This window comes from Sparus aurata, chromosome 11, assembly GCF_900880675.1.
Source record: "Sparus aurata chromosome 11, fSpaAur1.1, whole genome shotgun sequence".
Lineage (NCBI taxonomy): Eukaryota > Metazoa > Chordata > Actinopteri > Spariformes > Sparidae > Sparus > Sparus aurata.
The window spans coordinates 3,324,742-3,339,999 of record NC_044197.1 but is presented as its reverse complement, the minus strand read 5'-3'; the positions used below and the strand labels follow the sequence as shown (position 1 = coordinate 3,339,999).

Genomic DNA, 15,258 nt, shown 5'->3' with positions numbered 1-15,258 from the left:
ACACGCTACAGTGGAGTAGGCAGCATGTCGAATGTGTGTGTTCAATGCAACTTTTCTGCCGAACGGGTCAGACGCGAGGCAACAGAGTGGTCGGAGAGTGGTTGGATAAGGCAGTTGGACGTCTGGGCGGTGTGTAGGGGCCTTAACTTGATGTGGATGCTAAAATGTAGTTCTTCACTGTCTTTAAAGAGTTCTTCTTCGACCACTGTCACAGCAACTTTGATGCCTTACAGGGCTGAACCCATGTTTTACATGTAAGAATCACATTGTGGCATTTAACATACCCGTCTAGGAGATGTGGCTGGTGGAAGTGGCACATTGCTAGACTGAAGAAGAACAAACGGCTTTAGCTGATGTTGCTTGCACTCAGCAGAGATTTGTGTTGCACTGCTCTGACTACACTTCTATTCTTTTAATTACAAGTGGGTTTCTAGACAACATTAGGTTTGTGAAACTTTGTAGCACATCATATTGTTATCCTGTGTTGTTATGAATTCACAGAGAATGCGTGATAACTTCAGAAACTGCAACAGAACCAAAGTTGAATCTAGATTTTAGACAATACAGATTGTGACTTTGTAAAGCCACTAAGATTTGGTTATTTTAAGTATTACAGTTATTAAATGTAGTTACACTGGTCCCCAGTCCAACACAGTATAAAAGGTGATTCAGACCAAATAAACATAAACGTAAATAAATGTTTAGGCAGTACATTGAAAGGAAGGACTTCCTTAATCAAAAGAACTTAATTCATTGAATCAAATGATTTTGCTCGCCTGAGGATCAATGACCTTTGAGAGCCTAAATGAAGTCGCTGCACAGTTTGGCTGCAGGGTAACGCCTCTCTGAACTTAGTTTCACACCCTCACAGTTCGTCCCCACCACCACCAATGATATGCGAACACACAGAGTTTCACCAAAAACCTCTGCAGCAGGCTGTGGGAACGACGTGAAAATCTGCTGTACAGTTCGAATCTCTGAGAAATGTCACAGCTAATGGAGACGGACCAGCAGCGGAGGGGAAATTAAAAGCAGTAATTGAAAGGTACTCGAATGGCCAACATGCTGTACTGTGTCCCCGGGGGCTTTTAGACTCTCACAGAGCAGGAGACAGATGACTTTGAAGGTAAGCATGGATCCATCCACTTCCAGCAGGGCTAAATCACTGTGTCCTGTCAGTTTGACGACACCACACGGTGGGCTCATAATGTGTCCCATATGGCTGCTCTGTGGTGGAGATGCACGCTGTACTTACAGAAACCAACTCCGCGCTTTACGTTTTCATCATCTTTACAATGCATATGCTCATATTTAAGTATTTTACAGATATCATGTATTTCATTATTTAACACATATATTCTAATGAATCAATTTTCTTCCTAGTTTCTGTTGTGTTTTAGAGTCAATACTAGAGATGAACTGCTTTTATTTATCTTAGTCGAATCAACATTATGTATCCATTTATCCATGCATCTGTCATTGCACATAACCTTTACATATCTGCAGCTTCAAACCTCAACTGGAAGACCTTTGATTTGATCTTATATCACTTAAGACTTGCTCATAGCTCATAACAAGCTCAGAGTCTGGACCAATTCTGATGTAAAGAATGTAGCAAGACATTCTTTCTTTGTTTGTCTTGTCTTCAGTTGACCTGGCCACTACAAAACAGCCCAGTCCAGTCTTTGAACTTTTGGGGTGGCATTAAACCCAACGCACTTGTTGCACATTGTCTGATATGTGATGAAAAAAAAACAAAAAAAAACATTCTTCTTCTCAGTCACACATTTACGATGGAAGTTTGACGCAAGCTGTCTTGTGTTACAACTGTATTAGCGGATGTTATGGAGGGTATTTTTATGTTTCTATGCTGGTTTAGAAAGAAAACAAATTTCAAAAGGGAACATTAATAAACCAGTGTCTCTTGGCCTGTGCAGAGATGTTAAGAGCTTTTAGTTGCTGCTTTTTCCTACTCCCCACTACCTCCCCCCCCTCAGCTCCTTGGCAGTGAAACTCCACTAAACACATCATGGATGAAGGGTGTAATTTGCCAACACCTGAAGCACACCTTCCAAGCACATTAGTCCTATTACACAAACAGAAGTAGTAGTCAAAGCAGAGAGCGGCAGATTTGTTGACCCGGGGAGAAGATGTGATGAAACCGGCGCTTTCTGTTTGAGTTAACATGTGTCGAGATGACGCCACTGTGTGGGAGTTCATACGGAAAACACAAACTTTCAGCGACAGGGCCTTGACGGATCCAAATCACTCGTATCACACAGAAAATGAATCAGTGCTGTAGCAGCTGCATCACATGGAGGTCTGTCTGTGATCCTGATGATGCCCCCACCACCACCCCACCACCCATGACATCAGGTTGACTCTTTTTGTTACCGTTTTGGCTGACATCGTTACATCACAACTCCCACACATCACAATTTCCAATTTCACCCCTGAGCATCTATATCCAAAGATGTATGCATAATCATCCACAGATTGTTACATCAGAGCCCCAGAGCTGACAGCCGAGTTCAGCCGGTGCACATACAGTATGGCTCCACCACCAAGCTGCCCGTGCTGCTCATTAATCGATGGTAAAATGTCTCACTCCCTCCCACTGATTACATCTACTGAGTTAATGAGCCCCACACTGAACATCCTCCCTCCCTCACTATATATTTCACTATCTCTCCCTCTCTCCGGCTCTATGTCTCATAAAGGCACTCCTCAGTTTCATCTGAAGTGGCGTTGATCCCACTTTAGGAAAATATTAGAGACTTTCTCTCTTCACACACTCCATGGTTATTTATCACGTCAGTGGGAGGACAGTCTACCAATTATCAGAAACTACTCTTTCAGCGCCGCGCTGTGAGTATGCTTTGCTGATTGTTTCAGACTGCTAATTGATTGCACTAGCTGTCGCTCTTGTCAGCTAAAAGCCCGGTTCCTGTGAAAACATTTTTCAAGATGTTGCACTGAGCATGATCTCTATCCAAAAATACACCTGTCACATCAACTTAAAATGTTTATCTATATGCAAGAGAGAGTTGAATCCTCCCAGTCTTGAACTTTTACACTTTTGACCCAGATGATTAATGAATGGTTGTTGAGGCAGATGCATACACTGTTCAAACGTTGGACCCAAAGAAAGTCAGTCCGTCATTTATAAATGAGCCAATGTGGCTCCACTGATTGTGAAGTTGATACTAAATGTTTTATGCAACCGGAGGAGGAATGGTTTAAACATCTGTTAAGCTGCTATGACACAGTGTAGCTCCTCATTTTATCTCATTTTAAATAGTTTAACGTCCCTCATATTTCTTCTGCTGGTTGGACAAATATATCAATCACATGGCAGGAACAATCCCTACTCTTAATGTTCTACTGTAAAAAAAAAAATCTGAAAACATCAAATTCATCCTCAACTCTTAACATTTAAATCTGTACCTGCAGCCACTGATGATGAGGAATTTTCGGTGCGAAACTGGACACGTGAAATTAATTTAACTTGTGCAATTGCGCGAGCTGACAACATGTTGTTAATGTTGCTGATGTCCAGACATGCAATGGAGGAGAGGATGATCATCATCATGCGGACACACAAGAGCTGTTTAAATAGAAAGTCATCGTAACCGAGACGGGACAGTGAAGGAGCTCGCATGGAGGAAAGCGAGGGAGGAGGTCAGACTGGCTGGTAAGTCACAGAAATATGCAGTCAGATCACAGTGATTTGTTTGGGGTTCATTTTGAATCATAAGACATCACCATGTAAATAAACAAAGTGTGATAATGCAAATCAATTTTAGAAAAAAAGGAGGGTTAGGAATCGATAATTGGGGGTGATAGTGATATTGATAGGCGTCACACAAAATAGTAGCTTGGGGGCAAGAGGGTGCCTCGACCCCCCATCCTGTAAAAATATGATTTACCTCCCCAGTTTATCATGTAAACACAACTACCAGTGTTGCAGTATTAATGTAGTTTCTTTTTATCCTGCAGGTTGTTGGAGTGTTTGACCTACAACACTACATTTTGGTGTCCTCTTCAAGTCGCTGCTTGAGAAAAAATGTCATGTAGTTGTCTCCTCCAAAGGTGATATTTGATTTTCGACTGTGCAGATTAAAATTCTCAGATGAGTTTAAAAGACTGGCTCATCACACCAAATGTGTACTTTAAAAGTACTTAGAGTCCCACAGAGACACATAAAAACCTCCCGGGTGATGCACATTGCAAATGTACAAAAGAATAAAAATACAACGTCAGTGAACTGTTTTTTGCCAAGAAAGAACTCAGAACTTGATTAATATTACCAAGATAGGCTTAATAATTTTATTTTTCTTACATTTAAAGGCAGTGCAATCTTACTGTTAAATCACCAATGGTCCCTTACTGTACACAGTATGTTCTCGACATTGTTTAATAGCTGCCTTCATACTCCAGTGATGATAAGGCCCGTGTGCTGAATCTAGAACATCTATTCATCTCAACTTAACTCCGTTGGACTCCATTCATTACCCCGCGCAGATAACCCAGCATCGGAAAAAGGCAGAGTCAGCGGCCGACACACTCTCGGAGATGCACCAAATCAGTCTCTCTCTGTTCCTGTCTCTTTCGGACACAATAGAATAAGTCTGTGGTCTACTTTAGTGCAGAGTTTTCACTTTCCATACACTATTTGGGTTTGGTCATGGTCCTTGCATTTATATTTTCTCCATCAGATGAGTCTATGCTCTTCTCCAGCACACTGAAGAGAAGTGTGCCATCTACTGAGCAACAGTGCTTTCCATAACGTTTTCATACACATAAACGCCGCTGTTAATACTAAAATCTACATCAAGTGAAAGCTTTTTCAGTGCTTTTGTCCTATAAACATTTGCCAGACACAGATCTTGAAGCAGAAATAGCCCTAATGAGTGCAACCAAGCACCAAGAGGTCGTCGTCTGATCACTGACTGAAGCTGATGAAGGCGAGCAGGACGAGAGGAGCAGCTGATATTCTGAATCTGAGTGCATCTTGCAATGTAATCATAAACCAAAATCTATAATAGGTCATAAAAAAATTTATATATTCTATGACATTCAGTTAAACAACCTTCATCCACATTTGGCGTCAGTAAATTATGTAGCAGTAATAAATTGCATACATTTAAGCTTTAAAGACTTTTGCAACTGCAATTACAACTCACAACAACGTTCAGAGTTGTTGGATGCACGCCTAAAATACATCTGAAATGTAAATAAATGCAAAGTACGTATTTGTTATAAAGACATCGATGGCTGGGTTCCAATAGCTTGTTCTATTCTGGATCTGGTTCCTGGTAGGGGAAAGCTCCCAGCTCAGACACAAACCATTTTGTTATCCAAACTTTTATCTCCCCTGGCTGCTTTTATTAGCACATAGCGGTATACATAAAGGATTTGAACAAGCATCATGGATAGCCCGTTATATCAACTCTGGTTACTCACATTCAAACCTAACGTGTTGCTGTTGTCCAGTTGATGTGCTCCCTGCAAGATGTTTTTTTCTGTACTAAAGAAGGAACTACTTTTTGGACGTTTCGCCAGTCTGAATTAAAAACTTCAGAAATGTGTGTGTGAATTTGTGAAACCATAGATTATAATGAATAATACATGACCGTGCTGTTAAGTATCTTGTAAGCCTCTGCAAGCTGCAAGCTCTGCAGACACCATGTGGTGCAAGACACTTAAATAAATACATCAAATCACTGCACATGTCATAATTGGACTATCCTTACTCTGGTTATGATTATTCTTGTGCCAAGGTAGTCTCTAACGCAGAGCTCATAGCTGAAGTCACTGAATAAATAACACATGCAGCCAAATGCAGATCTGGGTGAAAGAACATTAGGAAACAGCAATGAGCAGAGCTGCCTGACCTGCACAATGAGAAGCTGTAGATTTGCTGTATGCTGATCTCTCAGTGTGCTTCTGGTACCCGGCTACACACCCAGGCATCATCTCTCCAGCGAGCCTCTCCAGTTAAGCCAGTTTGATGAGGGGGCTAAGCTGCAGGTCAGGCTGCTCAGGACAAGTCATCGCTCCCCGGCTTAAGAGAAAGTGAACTTGAGCCACTCTGCAGTACACTCAGAAAGAGATCCTAATCCTTTTAGTTCACACCATGCTGTTTGTAGTTTATTTTCATCAGTGTTCAGGGGAGTTTCAGGAACCTAACAACACCGAGACATTAGTTTAATACTATAATTTGTTCAATATGGAAGTATTTGATCTAAGAATAAGTCAACAAGGTTTTACCTCATAGTCAAAATTCAATATTCAGCTTTAAGCACTTGTCGGTTTTAGATGTTCATCTGATCAGTCGTACGAAATTATTTAGCACCAGCAAGTATAATAATAAGCATTGAAATATTGCACACTGTATATATCTTTGTGTCAACGCAATGCCTTTGCGCTGCAAGACGTTCAAGCAATCTCAACCTTTTAGTCGTTCATAGAGTTGCCCCAATAAATACTTTGAGGGTGCTCTACTATGAGTTAAAAGCTAATCTCATAATCATAAAACGCTCAGCAAAACAAAATTACAGGACAACCACGATGGTGCTGAATGGAGGACGTGAATGTCTGCCCCAGATTTCTCGACAATCCATTAAATAGTTGATGACATTTAACTTAATGCTGCAAATGTCAACCTGATGGCTATGTGCTAGATGAGAAGTCTGGGGATTACCTGATTAATTGACAGTCTGTACTGTTCAGTAGATGTTGGGCTATTTCACTGGATCAGTGAAAGCAAAAGTAAAGTTATTAGGATTCATGCTCTTGGTAACATGGTCATCTATCCAAAAGTTGCAAATATATTTCAGTCTGAACCAAAGTCGAGGTCCAACTGACCAACATACCGACAAACCATCCAAAGAATCATGTTGCAGCTTGGTGATTACATTTTAATGGATTACCACTTTCAAACGAATAGTAACAACAGAGTAACAACCCTGACTTGCCCCATTACAAAACACCAGATAGTTACGTTTTTGCACAAGCTCCTCAGCCACTATGCCAGTTGCTATGCTGACATTACATAGCCATCGTAAGCAGTCGATCGACAAGATGATGGCAGAGTATTTGTTGAAGTTAAATACAAACTGCTGATTTGGCTTTAAACACAACACTAACAGGTAATCTGATAACAACAATGAGGGGAAAGGAGTGAGAATCCTGTTGCCTGAAGTTCTTCATCCAACAACTTCTTGTTTCACTTTTCCCACAGACACATTTTGGATGATTGACAGGGGTAAGTGCGTAAATCATTAAACACTTTGCAATTGAGGTCATTTCATGTTTCGCTCAGTGTAAGTCTATTTATGTGAAGCTGCAGCAGTAGGAAATGTTTGGTTTGCATTAGCACATTCTGTACCAGGTAACAGTGGTGTTGTCATGAGTTTTGTAGCTGGTGGGTAAATTCTGTCACCGCGGCAACCCTATCGCCAATCTCTAGCTGCAACACAACAGATGTATCTGTACAATGTCTGGAAACCAAAATTCATTAAAACATCAAAACACATGATTACACTTCGCAGTGGATATCTTATTCTGAAAGCTCCATCAACAAGCCACTCGACAATTCCATAGATGGTTTTTTTCAAGGTTTTCTCATTGTTATCTTTGTTTTATGGCCCAGGAAGAGGCTCAGCGTCTTAAGTCTAATTGACCATTGTTTTATGTGAAAGCACAGCTTGTGTCGCTCTGAGAGAGTGTTGATTTTATTTCCAAGCTAAGAGATACTGCTGTGTTTATTAGGCAAACAAAAGTCAGTAGAGTAGAGGTGGGAGGAAGACAAGAGAGGAGAGAAAAATAAGAAAATTAGAAGAGTGGACTGGGAAAGAGAATATAGGAGAGGAAAGGACCCACTGTTATGTCAATGAAGGATATACAATACAGGGGTAGAATTAGAAGTATGAGTTCACTTGAGTGTATGTGAGATAAGGTATGTGTGTTTCAATTTGTAAAGTAATGACAGTCAATTGCATTCTTTGGGTTGACGTTTCATGGATACTACACATCTACCTGCATGCTATTTCATATACCACACACAGATGATATAGGTTTTTCACATGCAACAGAGGAGGCGACGTTCACAGTAACCAGGAATGTAATAAAGAGAGCCGATGTGAAAAGCAGCTCACTCCAGTACACTTAGCTAATGGACTAGGAATAGTGTGGAAGGAATAGTGTGTGTGTGTGTGTGTGTGTTTGTGTGTGTGCCTGTCCTGCTAGCAAGTCCTTCATCTTGGCCATGGCTCTTATTGACTGTATTGGAGGCCATAAATCATTGTGTGTGTGTATGTGTGTCTCACGGTGTGTGTTTGTACACGGCCCGATGCTTCCCTGGATGTGAGCAGCAGCACACAGCAATCTCAGGTCAGGGAGGCAACAGAGCGAGCAGTAGTGTGTGTGTGTGTGTGTGTGTGTGTGTGTGTGTGTGTGTGTGTGAGAGAGAGAGATAACCGTGACAACAGTAGCCAAAGTGGTAGACGGGCCATCGGACAAGATGTACCTGACTGTCTGTCTGCTTCACACCTTCCTCACACGGTGAGGCTTTACACATCAGCACACACCTCAGTCACACGCACACACACACACACACACACAAATAAGTAATAGCACACAGAAATGCAATTAAGCAGACTCATCAATACAGCGGTGGGTGTTCTTTGCTTTCTTTGACTTCCTACGCCCTCCTTGGTAAATCTCTCTGCTGTTTTTCCATCCATCTCTATCGGAGGGATGGTGGGCCGAGTGCAGATGGTGGTGAACTGTATCTGATGTTAACTGCCCTCCATTAACATTTCCCAGAGTGCCACTGGAGTGAGCAATCAAATGGAGCAGTCAAGCAGATGCACCGCGGGCAGCCATCATATGTGTATACACACACTGACAAAGATACAGTCATAGACAAAGCCATCTATGACACCCACTTGGAAACAACAGTGTTGACATTTCAGACTCCCAAATTGCTACGTGTCGGAGCGGGGCCACGGTGAGGTCTGCAAATAAGCTCTATTATCAGCTTCTATTACTGAGTTATAGAGATGCCACTGTCAAAGGTCCACATCCCGCTGCAGCCATGTTCTATTACTGATCCATTCAAAGGACGAGCGACTGTTTCAGGTAGCGTTTTGTCTTTACAGGGGCAACATATTAGATTATGGACAAATTACTCGTTAGGAATCAAATGCATTTTCTCTGAGCAGTATTATGTGTTTTAGTTTGTTATATATGATAATCAAGTAATTGTATATGTAATAAGATACTGTGTGATGTATTTGTGCCATCTCTGATCGTCCGTTAATACATTTCTAAAAAGGGTTAGAGCCTTTGCGGTGATTAAACGATTGATAATAAATCATTAACTTCCCTTACATTGTAGTGTGTCAGTGTGTGTGTGTGTGTGTCTGTGGCATTGATTAACAGTTGGAGCTTTAGAATTGTTCCACTGATGAGCAATAGATCATTTTGCCTGTTGAACAAATACATCGACCAGGTTACCTGCATTTGCATCATTTCATATAATCGGCAAAGACGGGGCAGGGAAGCACTGTTAATGAGATAGATGAAATTAGGGGTTTTACAATAAGCTTGAGGCCACTGCTGGTATTGTCATCTTGTGGTAGGGCCACCGCAGCATTCAAGTACTACAAGAAAGCGCAATATTTCAGAAAATGTAGTTTTTATACACAAATTTGAACGTTTTAATGTAAAAATGCATACAACAGTTTGTATACAGCACAGCTAATCAGAGCTGGAGCCGATAAACACCCGAGACTACTGCAGAGTCATTTGATGTGGGAGTGAATGCTGATTGCACCAGTATACAGGACATTAAAGAAAAAAGCTACAGGTTAGTGATTGTAAGTGTTTGTTTATTGAAGGGTTATAAAAGAGTAGGCGTGAACTATTTGTGCATTCTCCATTAATACCGCAACAATTTCAAACTAGTATTTATCGTGATACATCAACCCTGAATATCTTGTCAAAGATGTCAATGTTAAAATCTCTGCGCCAAGGAAATATGTCAATGCTGAAAAGGATTCATCCATTAAAAACATCACTAACTGGTTGTCTTTGCTCAATGAAAATATGCTTTGTTTTGCCAGTTTTAATGCCAGTCACTCACTTAAGTGTTGTTTTGCTGCTCCTTGCTCATTTTAACCACCCTATTTTTTGTCATTTACTCCAAATCCAACCCGCTTGTACAACGCGACAGTTCCTGAGTACCAGAGCATTTCACTTTTTGAAAATGTGTCGAGTGTTTAGAGCATGAAATAAACACATTCACACATTGCCTATTAGTTGGAAGTATACTTGGTTATTTCATTCTTGAGTAAAACAAATGTATTTTTATGATAAAATGTCACATTCGTTACTCACGGCTGGTGTGCTGGAGTAGATCTGGCGTTTCAAATGGCCTGAAAAAAAAAAACAAAAACAGAGGAGAGATGGAGGAACTGTGGACTACCTGCATTATTTAATATAGTGAACATTGTCCGAGCGTATGACGTGACTTCACCTGGAAACTGGAAGGAGTCTGAGAGAGACAGAGAGAGAGAGAGTGCTGGAGAGGAAGATGAATAGTCAGCGGCATATTTTACAAACCCTCTCCTTTGCTTCTCTCTCCTTCTCCTCCCCTGAGAAGGACGGTTTTGTATCACCTCTCACAATACTTCACTTACTGCTCTCCCTCTGAAAATAGCACAGATAAAGGGCTGAGAGAGTATGCTAGTGAATCCTCAACATCCTGCAGATGGACAGAGTGAGCAGATGTGTTTTTCTGTTGAGTGTGTGTGTGTGTGAGAGAGAGCAACTCCTCAAAGATGGAAAAGAGAAACCACACTTGATGGGGGAAAAGATAATGAAAGAAAAGTGAGGGGAGCTCAAAGACAGCCTCGAAATGGTTTCAAACAGTGTTGAGCTTGTTGCTTAAAAATCAAGCATGATGTTTTTCACTCGTTTCAGAGGTAGCTTTTATTATTTTACCTCCAATTCAGCTACTCGTCTTTTCTTTCTGTAATGCTGAAAATGTGCGTTGTTCTTTTTTTTTTTTTTTTTTTTTTTTTTTTAAAGAAACCTTTCCATAAGAAATCCATTAAGGCCTCTGAAAGGAGGTAATTAAATGTTCCTCTACCACAGTTCTTTGATTTTGTTCCCCAATTCGTACAGTGAAATAATTAAACTAAGAAAATTGGTCTGAATCAAAAAACAAGACTATGCTAGCAGCTCTGAGAGGTCAGCACAACAAATCAGAATCAGGATGATTCCTTCTGCTTTTCCTATGCTTTCTCAACTTTACCGTTCAAAAGTGTGTTTTTAATGGCACTAAATCTGAGCCACATTCGCGACACCATGTGAATCAGAGGAGGGCTGAACCCTTAACATCCAGCTCACAAAGACAATCCCATGCGGAGGTTCACCCTCATGTAGCCCGCCCATTTTTTTGCATTTGTTCCATTTCGCGCCTTGTCTTTTCGCTTGTTAAAGTTTCATGAGCTATTGGCCCAGTTGGCTCAACCCATGGTTGCACTCAAAGCTGGGAGCATGAGCAGTTCATCTGACACCAACACACTCATTTTGGATTTAGCAGTGACCTACAGCAATATACAGCCTCACTTTCACTGTGTTACATTAATGATTGATGCTAAAAAAAAGAGCACTGAAAACAATGATGCAGGTTATATTACGAACCAAAGTTATTAACATTATTTGCAGCTGCAGTCATCACAAGCCCCATGCAACACATTCCCACCAACCTAATAGTTACAGTACAGTTCAATGATGTTCAGCACTGAAGTGAATAACAAATACACTGTATGTATCCAAGCAATACCAATGAATAACTGTCGAGATCATTCTTTTCCAAAACCAAATATCTCAACTTAAACTCAATAACTTAACAAAACATTAAGGTATCACCAAACTCAAATGATTCATCGACTTTGAAATGATGTCATCAATGTGAAATTTCATGGCCATCCATCTGATCTACATTGAGTAATCTCAGTCAGGAACAAAGTGGTGGAATCCCTTGAGCATCACTAGCACCCTACAAAAAATAAAAAACTGATAAAACAATTATTTGAGTAAGGCGTCTTTGTTCCGGATGCTGCGTGTGTCCAGTGTTTCTCTCCTTTAATCCTTTCAACACTCTTTCCCCATTTACAAAAAATAGCAATTATTAGAATACAGAGAGGTAAAAATGGATCTGCATTAATTATAAATGTGCGTGGGCTCTCCCGGAATTCAGCCAGGGGTCATTCTGTTCTGTTTCAGAAGGTTCTGCTTCACTGCTTTGGGAATTACGTTGGTTAAAAAAAGAGCAGTAGAGTGAAGGGGGTTGTTATTTATTGATTTCTCAAGTGCAGTAAATGGTCAGAGTACTTCTTTAAAAACAAGGTACACTTAAAAAGAAAAAGGGCATGCAAAGAGGGAAGAAGGTGCAGATTCTGAAAATAAAGGCAGGCTGAAAGAAACAGATTAGAAATGAGATCACCCGTACAGAAGAAAATAACCCACCCCCCCTCGGCGAGTCCCTTGTTCTTCTCAGCGTTGCCCCTCTCCACCATTCATTTTGCAAATGATAAGATTGGAGAGAAGCTTTCTCTGACAACCAATCATTAAAATACATCCATGTGCAATTCAAGAACACCCCGGTGGAGCCCTGCATGTATTTTGATACTCTCTTTCTCTTCCTGCAGGGCATTTCTAAATCGAATGTAAGAAGGCTGTCACAGAAATATCAGTTTTGTAATTATGAAAAAGATTCAAGAGGGGGCTGGTGGCTGAGGTGGAGATGAAAAAGAACAAAAGAGACCTGCTTTCAAGTGTGAGATGAGACGATGGGCCAAATGAAACAGTTTTCACTGTGGCCTCACCTGTGGCTGTCTTTCATCTCTAATTTCCCTCTTTTTCTTTTTCTTTCATTGCAACGGACGCTATTATCAATTCTCACTCTTAAGCGCTGAAAACGGCTGCCTCGGTAATAACTTTATTTCAAAGCTGCCACAATTCACCTTTTTTAATGTGGCTGGCAGCACACTGGAGGTTTGTAATTGATAATTCCCTCTTCAGTCAGGTGTCCTTCAGGACTGCTGTTAGTAGGGACGACTCAGTAACCTCAGTGAGAGGAGGAAGGACCACAGTGTTAGATACAGTGAGGGCAACTCAGAAACTGAATGTACAACATTTCTATATTGTTGCTTTAAAGTAGGTGTTAGTGTAAATAACAGTTCTGCGTTTGGATTTGAATTACTATTTTCCTTTTCTTCCAATTTCTCGTACCAGAATTTCTCCCAGAGAATGTTTACTGCTGTTTACTCATTTCCACAAACTAGGCTTGGACAAAAGTGACCAAATAACAAATTATGTTTTTCTACATCATGTTGGCTGTTCATGAATAAATACATGTACATTTACACAACTCAAAACCAGTTTTAGAATAACAGACCAGGTCTACAATGAAAAGTTAGATTAGTTTGCACTGTTTTTTGTTATAAGGGGAATAGTTTAACTTCAGATTGTTAAGATGAAACTTTTATGAGGTTGAACCTTCAAAAAGATTCACAAAGAACAGTAATGATGTGTTTAAAATATATTGTATTCAAGTGAACACAAGTAATGCATAATTTTCTGGAACAAAGACCTTGAACTGGTCTCATAAAATGTGAAAAGTCCTCAAGTCACATATAATGAACCTGTCAGATAATTAAACATTTTTAAAATGTTTTGTGAACTATATAGGAAAGTATTTAAAGTCGTGGGTTTCATTCGGAACGCTTTAGCCTTCAACACAACAGGATGCAACACACAATGTACCTTAACGACCGGATGTGGAGCTCCATGAACTCATTCCTGAACCACAAATTAGATCTCATTCACATTACAGCCCCCCCGTGTCCTGAGCTGTTGACTCATACTAGTCCTCCATTAACTAATTATTACCTTGAGAATGGGGAAGTGGTGCCCCGTGGTGACCATATAGTAAAGTGGGCACTCGCACTTTTGTGTGAATGACAGCAGAGAGTCAGCGGGCATATCACGATTGAGGTATGAGCCCACAAGCTCTTTCAAAACTCTCAATGTTAGTCATTCTTTGTCTTGTTACAGCCTGAATGTACAGGAAATAATCGTTTGCAGGAGTGATCTTATGCTCAGGACACAGTAAAAAGTCAAAGTAAAGTCAAAGTCAACTTTTATTGTCAGTTCTGCCATATGTGCAGGATATACAGTTCAGGCTGCGGCCTGTAACACGGGACACTCTGCAGACTTCTACCTGTGCATAACGGCTGCTTGGCTGAACTGCTGATTTTTTGATAATGACAACGACGATGATTTAAATATGACACACTAGAATTGGATAATAATGTATGTGCCTCCTTATGAAATAGATTCGCCTTCATGAAAGCATAAAGCTGAAATGCCAGTACATTAAATAAATGTCAGAGTGACGACGAAGTCAGATTTCACACACACACACACACACACACACACACACACACACACACACACACACACACACACAGATGATCCAGAGAGTTCATGTTTCACCTTTTTCATCTGCTTCAGGTAATTTCCATAGAGATCCTGACTGTCCGGACAATTCTGTCAATGAGACAATGACTTAATAAGTCAGTTAATGACTCAGCTCAGATATTGTCTCATGCAGGTAATCTTTGTCAGCGCTGCATTCAGCGGATGAATTGATCAAATTGCTAAGCTCATATGCTTTGAGGACGCGTAGGCTCAATGAAACGTTCAGAGACTATTTTTGCAGCGACTGATTATAACGGCTCACCATCTCCAACATTCACAGCTGTTTTCAGTGTTCAGTGTTGAAAGTACCCAATCCTGCTGTAGCTGTGTGCACCTATCTGCCAAAGAACTGTAGTAGTTTTGAGTTGCCTGAAAAAAATGTCATATCTGCTTTACTAACTAACTGTCAAAAGAAGCCTTAAACAACTGAAGACATTCCTCATCACTGTCTAAAACTTGTACGACTCACTTCAGTTTGGAGCAGGCTGTGATAATTCATGTTTCAATGAGATGGCATTCCATGTTTGAAGATTAGGGTTAAACACAACCTTGGTCTTAATTAAATAGTTTTGGCTTTCATTTCTATTAGTTGTTATAACATAGTAGCTACCAAAGTAGTTCTGAGATCCTGGAACACAGCAACAGTTAAATCATTGTATTTGGAGGTAAGACTAAAAGGGAATGGCCACGAAATGC

The 15,258-nt window shown here is 40.5% G+C and overlaps 1 protein-coding gene across 9 annotated transcripts in view; it reads right to left on the bottom strand.

Moving 5' to 3' along the window:
* Positions 1-15,258, bottom strand: part of naaladl2 (N-acetylated alpha-linked acidic dipeptidase like 2) — a 422,647-nt gene that overhangs the window by 305,491 nt on the left and 101,898 nt on the right. For 6 of the 9 annotated variants that reach the window (XM_030432206.1, XM_030432201.1, XM_030432207.1 and 3 more), the window contains one exon: positions 10,408-10,445. The exons of the other annotated variants lie outside the window; for them this stretch is intronic. Coding sequence is in view for 1 of the 6 variants with exons in the window: in XM_030432201.1 (XP_030288061.1) it covers positions 10,408-10,445 (38 nt within the window). In the remaining 5 variants the exon portion in view is untranslated. The remainder of the gene's footprint in view (positions 1-10,407; positions 10,446-15,258) is intronic. 9 annotated transcript variants of the gene reach the window in all.